The sequence below is a fragment of the Colias croceus genome, chromosome 7, assembly GCF_905220415.1.
Source record: "Colias croceus chromosome 7, ilColCroc2.1".
NCBI lineage: Eukaryota > Metazoa > Arthropoda > Insecta > Lepidoptera > Pieridae > Colias > Colias croceus.
The window spans coordinates 6826067-6838629 of NC_059543.1; the positions used below are offsets into that span (position 1 = coordinate 6826067).

The 12563-nt window shown below is 31.4% G+C and overlaps 1 protein-coding gene across 6 annotated transcripts in view; it reads left to right on the top strand.

Moving 5' to 3' along the window:
- The window catches only part of LOC123693058, a 96762-nt gene that overhangs the window by 64763 nt on the left and 19436 nt on the right, over nucleotides 1-12563 (top strand). For 5 of the 6 annotated variants that reach the window (XM_045637989.1, XM_045637991.1, XM_045637994.1 and 2 more), the window contains exons 2-4: nucleotides 853-1104; nucleotides 2610-2776; nucleotides 11894-11940. In XM_045637989.1, the coding sequence (XP_045493945.1) occupies nucleotides 853-1104; nucleotides 2610-2776; nucleotides 11894-11940 (466 nt within the window). The remainder of the gene's footprint in view (nucleotides 1-852; nucleotides 1105-2609; nucleotides 2777-11893; nucleotides 11941-12563) is intronic. The other variant, XM_045637990.1, reaches the window with a different exon arrangement.

The window sequence follows — 12563 nt, forward strand, 5'->3', positions numbered from 1 at the left end:
ATTCGAACAGAAACCACTAGTGTTCCATGTTCCATTCCATCTATGTTTTTACAGCTATTGGTTGTTCACGGAATCGATTGCTTCGTTTGCAGATAAACTAAAATTCACTTACCCACGTAGACTAAGTGTCACTATTCTTAATGTTTTTAACATTAATAAAAACATGCAAGACACAATTATTTTCCACAAATGTCTTTCACTTGATTTATCTATATTGTTTTATATTATTATTGACGAGTATATAAGTGTCACGAATAGTACAAGTATAGCAGCTGTCAAAATGATATATGAATAACTGCAAGCTACAGCTTATTTTAGATCCCCTTTTTATTATTCAATACATAACGCGGTCTGAAAAAAGTTCATTTCAACATAACGTAAATCCCTCCCAGTGATTTCTCTAACAATTCAAATTAGTGAAACTACGTAGTTAACTGGAATTTTGCAAAAGGTTACATGATTAATTTACGATCCCTTTCCATAACCTGCTCGTTTTAATTGCCTCCTTACTTTTTCGTCCAGCGGAAATTGCGTGGAAGGGATCCAGGCAAATAGGCCCCTAGGTGCCGCATAATTACTATTTTTTATTTTATTCCAGATCCGTTGTATAATTTCCTTCCCTCAAATTAAATTAGTTCTGATGAAATTTTGCAGTGATGTTAGCTTCATAAAATATGTCTTTTGTCAGGCGGATCTTTCTATTATAAAATCTATATCTGAATAAAATCCTTACGTTTCTCGTTAGGTAATGAATTGTATTGTTCTCGTACCTATAGAATATAACAAAAATCGACGTTACTCTATATTATGCACCTATATAAATATTCTTATTGTTATTTCATTTGCCAACAGGACGGTGACCGGGGCTACCTAGAAGGTCTCGCATCAAGATACGCAGATCTCTTCTCCACGCACTACGGGGATGTGCTGGACCACCTGGAGGAGCTTCGGAGGCACGAGTGGGAGGAGATGTCCCCACGGATGCGCGTGATCGGCGGCCCGGGGACCCCGCAGACCCCACCGTCCGCCAGCCCGGGGTCCTTGGCGCTGAACAACTTGACCACATCACACTCACAGCCCATTTATGTTCCCGGAAAATATTCTGTAAGTTAATATATTCGTGATTTTTTATTGTTAAGGGCTTGCTGATAAATACTGACTTTTTAACTTTTTATTTAAGACTTAATTTTCATAGTCGTCACAGATAATTACAGAAGACATATTATAGAATTTTAATCAAATTAGGATATCAAGAAAATAAAGTCATATCAAGAAAAAGAAAAAATAAAGATTATCTACGTAATGCCTGAAGAATTATTAATATCGCTTTACGTTCTCCGAAATATCCTCAAACATCTGTTATAATATAATTATTTATATACGGTAACATTTATATTCCGAAACAAAATCTAATTAAAAGTTTGGCTTATATTTGGTTAAATTAAAACCACAAAGAGGAATGGCAAGTTTTACGTTACTTGTACCATTTAATAAGGTTATCCACGGACGACGAGAGTACCTATTTAATAAGGTTATCTCAAGGTTTTGTTTTATTCCTTGTATATTGTACATTTTATTGATATTTTTAAACGACTGACCTAAAAATATGACCTATCGCATTTAATGCAAGAATTTATTAACGTCCGCAAATTTGAGAAATTTGTTTTGGTAGTTGTGTATAGTTATTTAGAAGTTTTCATTTTATATAAATCTCCAAATTATACATAAATATGTATAATTCGTAGATTAGTAGACCAAATGCGTAGTTTCAAAAATGTAATTTGGAATATTGATCAATTAACATCATATACTTAGTTATAAGAAATACTTGGTTTATACTTTATTATTATTTATTATCTATGACTAATTGCCTCCGCCAATTACCCGTATCGCAAAATTGTTATAGTGACGAAGGAAGTGCTATCTTAGCAATAAATTGGATGTGAAATAGTGGCTTATTGATAAGAAATGTTACTATTTGTCGTACCACGCCTATCATACTCGCTGTATTTATAGCATAGATATGCTTTTTTGTCGTACCTACAACCTACATATTGTTTTAATTAAATTAGCTATTAAATTTATTTAAAAAGGATTTTTTGATATGAAATGCCAAAACAACGCCAAATAAGCAGAGCATATTTGGATTTGGAGCATAATTAAATAAATAGCATGTTCATCATATCATCACATATTCCATTATTTGATAAAAAAAATGTAGAGTTAATATATATTTCTCCACCTCATATTTCAAATGTTTGCGCAATACTAAGAAATATAACAATTATATTGTGTAAAACAAAAGGTTTATCATATTTCCAATAATACGCATAACGTGAAGAAAACAAAGCATTATAATATATTGTATATCATATTATATTTTCTGAGATTTTGTGAACTTTTAACAAGTTCAACAATCTGTTATAATTGTTTATATTCTGACTTATATTTTCTACTGTCTGAAAATAAGTTCCAAAGTAAAGCAAGCGACTACAATTTTCGCTATTATTATTATACTTATACTGTAAAGTGTAATTATTTATTATAATATGTTCAAGTACCAAGAACGTAGGTGCTATCTATACATTTCGTAACAATAATATGAAAAGTCTTTCCAGCCTTCAAGCTGTTTGACGGATAAGGAAGAAGATGAAATTTACGGTTTCGGGTACGGTGTGTTTGGGAAGCAAATGTTGCAGCGGCAGCAGCAGCAGAAACTTCTCTTAGCGCAGCCCACGCAACCCCTGATGCACAATCAGCAACATAACTATCAGAGGTAAGAACATTCTAGAATAATTTACATTTTTCTGGAATATATGACGTAGTTATGAATGTAGAACGCTGGGACATCTCTGGGACTGTAGATGGCGGCAATCTGTAAAAATGAATAGGTAATTGGTTATTCTTAGCATATATTAGGGCAAATAATAAAAAAATAACAAAAGATGTGCTCCAATATAGTTTATTAATACTATAAGTAGCTACTGTTTTGCTATCCTTAGTCAGACAGTGCTAACAGACATGGAAAATCACTTAAAATGGTACATATTTTATAATCATGAGATAATTATAGATGCATTATAAATTGGACTCAGTTAGCTAATGCCCACTGTAAACCGAGGGCAAAATTTAACGGTTAACGTCACCGTACCGAACCGAAATGTACCGGCATTTAATAAAAATGTTAGAATAGAGTCGATTTATGAAGCTCATGAATTTTATTCTCCACCAATACACAATGTATTGCCTCCATTCAAATTCTAAACTAACGCAGTATCGGAATATATTACAAAAAAATTGTTTTTAAAACAAAACTTTTTAGGGCCATCAAAAGCTCTAAACCAAGTTACAGTATTTAAGTTTTATGACTTTGAACATTATCTATATTACTCCTCCAACACATATACATCCTCTTAAATATTTTCTATTCCGTTATATTTAAACAGACGTCGTTTTATTCGCAATCCAGAACTTAATCATAAGTTATTTCAACTATTATATACTTATAAAATACAATTTCACGTAAATGTTGAAATGATTATCTAAATTGAAATCCGACGTTCGATTGGCAACAAAATTCGGTCAAATAGTTTTAGCATTTAAATGCATTTAAAGAATTTCCTTTCTATTTTTCTGCTATTTGTGTTTGCTGGTGACCTATTTTAATGTTACATTTTCTCTTCCTGAAATACACTGAAGCTAGATATAATATTCCTAGATGTTTGATTGTGTAAATGCAGCGACTGCAGCATTTCACTGATTTTTTGTATTGAATATTCCAATCCGTTGAAACAAGCGTGTGTATTGATTTTCTACTTTTTATAGCACACGAATAAGTAGCTTGGTAGTAGTAGGTGGCTTTTGAAGTTTATTATTACAGTGTTACAACAAATTTATTTTCATTTGTAATTGTATATCGACCTACGCAGCGAAAATACAAAAATTGTTATGTTTTCTTTGATACGCCTTTCCGGGCAAAGCCGTAGGAAGAAGCTAATAAAGCTGGTTAGCTAAATATGTATATGCGGATTGTTTATTTCTAACATACATTGCGATAACCAATATTTCGTCGTTTTAATTATTAAACTAAAGTTCATTAATTGACCCTCTCCAGTTGTTATAATAATGATAGCTTATCTTACAATTTTATGAAAAAGTATCTGAACTAGTCTTACATTTTCATAAAAGCATTTACAAGCATTTGTGCTCAAACGTACAAGTTTAAATGGAAGCGAAATACTAACTAGCTATATGACTATAATAAGGGACACAAACGAATGTATAACTGTTTCATTCCAATGTAAAATAAATTTAAATTAACGAACCAAGATATGTCAGCTCCTACGGATTTATAATAGAGGTTTTACTGTAATTATTTCAACTAAATCTAAGGATTTGTGCTCCCGAAGGTACAGAGATAAAATCGATTACCGAGTTACGGATGCCGTTTTATCTTGATGATAATTAATTTTATCGTGAATACAGGTCTCATTTTAGGAACTATATATTGAAATTATCGATTTATTGAGTTGAGAATTAATTTATGAAGTAAATTAGATACAGACTGTACTGTGTGTGTCAAACTGTAGTTCTTATAGTGGGTACATAAATCTGTATGTAGGTACCTGTTAATCTCTACTGTTTTCGGATTACACGGATTTTAGTAGTGCCAAATTTCATGAAACATATAAATAAGAATTTAGAAAAGAGTGTATAAATTACAATTCAAAATAAGCCTCACTAGTCATTTACGAATATAACCATATTACCTCGTGCAATATACTATTGTCATACGTTTTACAAGCATTGGTCTAATTTGTATAAAATATCGTATAATTTATGTAAATTTCAGTTTGTTATGATGTACTAATTAAACTAATTGATATTACTATTTGTATCTTCTATATTAGCATATCAACATTGTAATAATTTGAATCAAAATCTGTTAATTGGTAACTTATTCCAATAATCGTATTAGCATAACTTCAAATAATGAATTATATTAACGATATTAAATTTCATGTTTGGTTACAATATGAAATAATGTGTAGGTAGAAACCACGCATTTATAAACAAATTGTATTGATAAATTAGAATATAAAACGATTGTAGCTGTTTCAGACATAAATTAGAAGTAAAAAAGGTTGTGACAACACAATTTTTGTTTCTACATTATGCAGAGTTATAATTAAAAATCATACAACAACCTTAACTGATGCTATAAATTTTGAGTGGGTGTAAACTGGTATACCGCGTACCTAATATAAAGTCTCTGAGGGTACTTCATCTTAATAATATTTTCATCGAATATCTGATATAGTGTATGACACTTCATTCTTATACGCTTGCCATAAAATATCTTGAGAACATGACAAATATCGGTAGTGTGTTTATATTGCATAACCGATTTTATAATCATACTGTGCTATGCTCTTTTGTACTAAAGCTGTGTACACAAGACAACACTACTTCACCTACTTGTTATATACTTTCTAGTGGTGTTTATTTTAATCTTTACTAGCTTACCGCCCGCGGCTTCGCCCGCTTTGTCTAAAACCTAATAAATTATACACTAAAACCTTCCTATTGAATCACCTTATGCATTAAAAAAAAACCGCATCAAAATCCGTTCCGTAGTTTTAAAGATATAAGCATACATAGGGACAGAGAAAGTGACTTTGTTTTATACTATGTAGTGATGATGAAGTATGATTAGGCAATCGAAATGTCCTTGTAAATTTAGATGTCTAGATACAGTTAATACGATTGTCTTGTGTATTTATTACTATTTTCAAGTATGAAATAGATAAAACATCAACAAAATAAACACAAATTCGTTTTAAATGTTTAATTTACCAAGAAAAACAAAGTGGAAAGTATAAGCTTCTGTATATAAAGATGAATTACCAAGAAGAGACAATCCATTTGAAGTCGTTTTATTTTACTATCCCATTCAAATCCACATCCCATGTGACACATCCGCAATTAATTGTGGTGGGTGGTTTCGGTGGGCGCTTGCTTCCCTTACTAACTGTATTGGCTCATTTCTTCTCCAATGATACCAATAAATATATTATTTACAACTTGTTGTTTGTTCATTAAGTGCTTTGTCATATTTAAAGGAAATCAGGATTCGTCCAGATATGGAAAGAAAAAAGACTCAATTGATATGAGTAGGTATATTTTCGCTCATCATTTCAAACATGATGATATGTTTTAAATATATCACATTAAATCTTATCTTTCCGTAGTGTTAACATCGTCCTGCGAATGTGGCCCGTGCTAAAACATGCTCGACTTCTAATATAGTTCTAGGCTATATTATAAAATGATTTGCTGAAATGCCTTCAAAAGTGGGAAACCACATCCTGTACTTGGTTCATTTAATTGAAGGTGATAACACAGTTGACAGATATATACGTATAGTGATAATCACATATACAAGATTGTCATACGTTTGAATTAAAATGCTTTCGCCGCAAACTATTTTACTGCAAGTTTCCTCTATTAGTTAAATCAGTCATTTAGATCGAGCCATACAAGTTGTAGACGCAAATATTAAGTTCGACGTATCTCAGTTAGTCAATTAACACTAGTCGTGGAGGGAATACACTAACAAGCTGTGTGATTACAGCCAGCGAAGATACGGGACCTTAGATTCACGGTATGTAAAGTGACGAACATACTGGTAACTGTTATGTCCCTTTATGCTAAGAATAGTCTGGAAAGAATAGGTGGCTGAATAAGTGTCGGGATTATATAATCTGTTATTGTAAATGAGCATGTCTCGAGACGAAATAATACCTATTCTTGTAATTAACGGTATGTTTAATATTAACTATTAACATGAACTAAGGCCGTGCATTCAATTATTATTTTATAATGCAATTATAGGAAAGCGTCCGCGTAACTTTTCCGGGTTGATCCTTTTTCTGAGCGACTCCGATCCAAATATATATCTGATAAGCGTTCAAAAGTATTTCCAATTCTGAAAGGGTTATCCTTTATTAAAATATCAAAAAGGTTGACTGAAGAAAATTCCATGGAAATCATTGTTTTTTCCAAAAGAAAATTGATCATTTTCCAAATGAAACATTGTTATTAGGAATATCCCGAACATGAAAATTAGTTCCCTGAGCATGATCTTAGTTCTTTAATATTAATGTTTGTAACAAATTTATGAGTAAGTGTGAAACCGCCTTTAGTTCAGTGGATTTATTTAAGTGCCTGCATAAATGCGCAATGCTTCGTTCCGTTCATGTTATCTGTTGTGTTTAGCGATGGAGGTTTAAATTGGGACCGGTTATAGTCGGTTGTTTTAAAAGCAATTAACCGACCCAACCGTTAAAAGTGGTTAACGCTTCAGGCCAACAATCGACTGATGAATTCAAAAATGTCGCTGTAAATTCTGTTATTTAAACACTAAAATAATTGCGAATGTTTGAAATGACGCCGCGGTAATGTACAATGGTGTTGATAGTTTGCGGGTTCTGATTGTTATGAGAGTCATTTGTTAAATACTCGTCCTTTAATATTTTTATAAATAGTTTAAGGTCTCTCAAAAATGGCAAATATTTTTAAAGACATACCTATAAAGACACCTTTTTATTCAGTCTCGTTTAATTTAATTATTCGATCTTATTATTTTTTCGTTGTTTGACGGAAATGAGGATATGAATATATTTCCTATATTTAATAGTACTCTTCAGTCTTTATTAGGTATTCAACAATAACTGCATTTACATTTTTAATTTTGTAGCCTAACAGCCGCCGAGTCTAGTAGACTGATCGATCATCCACCCCTTTCACTGTAGAAACAACACCTCCATCATTCACTACACTTGCATGTATAACGAGAGCTATACACATTAATAAAGTCACGTATTAACTAAAGTACTAATATTTTCTTATAATTTATGCAGTCTCCGACTCAGCTTAAGATTAGTCTCAATTGAATCTCATATTATATTCTAGATAATAACACACGCGTATTACCACCTCGTCTCACATCTTAATACACTTGAAGATTGCATGCAGTCGCTTTGTACCTTATCAATCTAGTAGGATTTATTCTTCGCTGTATAGAAATGATTTAAATTATTAAATCTTCTACTACATTATATTAAAATAAATTTGGCGGGAATTATCGTGAAATAGACAAGTATTTCAATTTGTTTGTGATATCGGACCCTGTAGTTTAAACGTATGACTCATTGGAATTATGGTGAATCCACTTTTATGATCACAATTATACTTAGTGCTCTCGTATTTACACATCCAACAGTGAAAGAATTTCTCTTTTCTTTTCTGAAATCGGTCCAGGAGTTCCTGAAAATAGCGCTATGATAAAAACGAATTCTTCAGTTTTAATCTTTAACAAGAAAGTATAGATTCGTGATACTGATACACCTTACATCAGGCATATCTTATAGCCAAGAATAGTTCGATCATAACACCCATAGCATGCCACCCAGTGTGTGCGGTAGCTGTAACATAGCCCCATAATATTATATTATAGCTATTATAGTAGCTATTATTCCATAGACATGATTCTCAATCTCGTTTTATGTTGCTTTACCCTACATTTTAATACCAGACAATATACAGTTTATGTATGTTACAGCTTTTTATTATCTTGAGTAGTAAATTTTTATTTTCTCATCATCACTGTTACTTAGAAGCGGTCGTTAAATTTGGAGCCGAGTTCTTACGTTGACTTAATTTGCCAAAAAAAGAAATGAGATCTAAATGTGTGCCAAGTTCTGCAGACAGTCCAGAAATTTTGTTTATTCCAAAATATAACTTTTTTAATTTGAATAATATAATTATTTTCACAAAGCAAACAACTAATGACCTATTGAACCCCATAATTTGATGAGGCTAGTTTTACGTACTGTTTATATTTTGTGAGGTTCTAAAAACTAGCCTAACTAACTAACTAGTGGGTTAGGTTTTGTATATGTCTATAAGTCAGTCAGTCTTAAAAATTGCGATTTTTGGATATTAATATCTACGCAACTGTTTAATCTGTATTTATGAAATTTAAGGTTCTTGTTTATCTTGAGGTCCTCTTGATATGTACCAAATTTGGTTTATTTTACTCAAATAGTTTTCGAGATAAAAGGGGGTGAAAAGTGGCTCGAAATGGTTCGTGTAAATATACACACGGCTGCTGCTCGCCAGTTCTCTTCGCTTGAACTCGGCTTGACACGCTGCCGCGTGTCTAGATATTGAAAACAGCTTTTTATTTATTATCAAATGTACCTATCCCTAACAATTATTACGCTCTTAAAATTTTACTCACTGTGAACCTTATTTTCTAACAAAGAAACCACAAATGTTTTCATATCACTTGACAAACGTTGAACAACTTTATCATAAAAGTTTGATATTTAAGAAGACAAATCTAGTCTCTGGATTTGAAATTACGTTTAATCTCAAGAATACCAAGAGCTACTCAAACAGAAAGTTTTCTTAAGTCTGACTCGCAAATCTGAACGTATCTCACTAAGCGATTTTAATATTATTGCCGTTGTCTCCGTCTTATTTTTGTTATTTTGCTTATTCACAAATACGCTTATATTTTCGTTTTCAAATTTTGTATTCTTCGGGTATAAATTTGATATTTATTTAGTCTATAGATTACTTAGACTATTTTTTAGGCTGACCATGCCTAAACAGCTTTACCTAGTAAGGTTTGCTTAGTAAATGGAAAATGCAAATTAATAATGTATAGGCAACTATTTTTTGAATTCAAAGAAGCAGGTAGACCTATTTTTATATTTGCAAATGTTAAATTTAGGGATAGATTGACCCCTATAATAGGAATCAAACAAAGAAATAAGTAATTGGCTTATAAAGTTTATTTTTATCTTCGAAATAGCGATTCCAAGTAAAAAAAAATACGTGAATGCCTCATCATTTACAACACAGCAGCTGTAAATAATTGTTTGGGATGATTAAGAACCTTCCTCGCTTTCCTTCTTCGCTTGCCTTTCTATAAATTTATTGAAATTTTTTTGTGTTTTAAAATCTCATAGGTACAGAAATAAATTAAGGCTAGAACTCTTCAATGTCTTTCACCTCCAAAGCATACGCAATACGCATGATTTCTCCCGTTAATTTATATTCGTCCAACTAAATTGGTCCCAAAATCAATATTCATTGCATCGTTGCATGCTCCGATACGACTTGTGTTGATTTATGGCCCATTGTGGAATATAGTTTGATCCGAATACATTGTTTAATACTTTAATACCACAAGCTATATATAGGTTTATTGCGTGCCCAAGGTAAACTGTAACTGGGTGGGATTTTTCATAATGCTTATCTTTTTCGTTCAGTGGATTTACGTTCCCTGATAGTTTTATCTATTGATTGCTTTTATTAAATACGGCTTTTCTTTATCGTCTGAACATGGCTTTAATTAAATATTTATCATCATGAATAGGCATATTTTAAGCTGGTATATTGTATACTCTTAAAAGGCGTGAAAATTTTAATAGGGCCTTCTTTGTAAAACAGCCCGTCGTAGTAAGTACGACAGGTGCGTAATAATTACGTCCCCATACACATATCATATTATTATAAACTCCCGCGAAATTTAATAACCCCGCTTTACAAATTTACGCACTCATTACCGGCACTCATTCTACCCACAAACGTCATTAGTGGGATATTGTTAATAACTCAATATACCGAAATTTAATTTTTGGAGCTGCATTTTTTCATAGCCAGCAGGCGTCATTATTTAATTACGAATGAGTTTTTATTTTTTATGTGAAACTCATATTTCGCGGTTGCTATAAATAGACTGAATATATTCTTTATTTCGGTTCAGGCAAATATTGTTTGATGTCTGAAAGTTCAAATGTCATGAGCCACAAGCTCATATTAATATTATTGGGATAATTTGGTTTGGATAGGTACTTGGCTAATCTATAACAAGTTCAATTAGTACGTACTAGCTTAATAAAAGAAAGCCCTGTTTATTATCTTTTAGCCTATGAAAGCTGGATGGTTTAATGATTCTGGTTTATTGGATTTGTCTCTATTTGGATAAGGATATTTTAACTTTCAATTTTTTTTTAGCTTAGATTAATTCTACTCGAGTCGAGTAGATGTTTTGTAGATAACAAGCAATATATTTTTAAGAACTTATTTACAATTATTTGTTATGATGGGAAAATTTATACTTGTGATATAAAATCTTTACCATAAAAAGGAAAAATAATGTAGGTATTTTGTGTTATGATGTGAAAACGAATATTGCATATTTTTTTTAGTACAGAATTTTTTATAACAGACTATAATTTTACTCATTTTTTTTCTATACTATATCTAGTAAATACACAGTTAATATGACGTAGTAAATTTTTATAAGCCGTTTAATACTATGTGAATCGATTTCAGCCAAATTTAATAGGGGTTTTAAATAAACGATATAGGAAAACTCGTTCTGCGTTGGTAAACCACATACCTATGTGACTGTAACGTGTGTATAGAATTGTTTTAGCATCGATTAACAACGTTCATTGTGGTCTTTTTCTGAATATAAACGCTAAAGGTAGCTTACATTTTACACTATATGAAATTGATGTAATTTTAATGATTTTTATGACAATTTATCGTAACAAGTTTAAACTAAAATTGTTAATGATCACTGAACTATAATAATCTTATCTGAATCTATATGCTCAAAATGGCTGGTACAACGATTGTAGACTTGTCAAGAATAGCGTTAAATAATTAGCATAAAACTGCGTTTAAACGATTTCCTTAACTACGGTTTAATGCCCAGGCTACAAAGTTACTAAAGTATTAAAATCTCCTTAGCTTTTTAATTTTATAAAAGCGTAGACAATAGTTTGAACAAGTTAACTTTTTGTTGCAGTTGTCTGAGTCCGCGATCTGCATACTTTTATGAATTCCCTCCCAGCGGTAAGTATTTCAATATTTTTATAATATCTTCACGTTTTTGTACAATTCTTAAGACATTTGAAACAGAACTTGAGATGAACTTATATTTTTATCAAAATAAAAATTCATACATAATGTTATGTTTTTTTTTACGTCTATCTTCTATAATATAAAAATGTGTTGGTAAGCGCATAACTTTAGAACAGCTGAACCGATTTCTTTAATTCTTTTTTTATTATATTCCTTGAAGTACGAGGATGGTTCTTATGTAGAGAAAACGTGAATATGTACCACGAGCGAAGCCGGGGCGGACCGCTAGTACTTAATAGTTTTGATTTTAAATACTTTAGATTTTATATTCGAGAAGTAGGCTAAAATATTCAAAGCCGTTTAATCTTCTAGACTATGGAAAGCTTTTGAAACGTCAACGTCAAGAAAACAACAATGAATAAGTTTAATAATCTGGGCTTTAAATTATTTTCGTTCTATATTTCAAAGTACAAATAATATAAACTTGTATACAAATAACTCTTCTTTCTTTATAATATGTATTATGACAGAGAAGACTGTGTATATTACTTCTTTTTTCTATATACTTTTAAAATTTTGTTCAAGTTATAAGTAAACAAATAAAAGTACACACT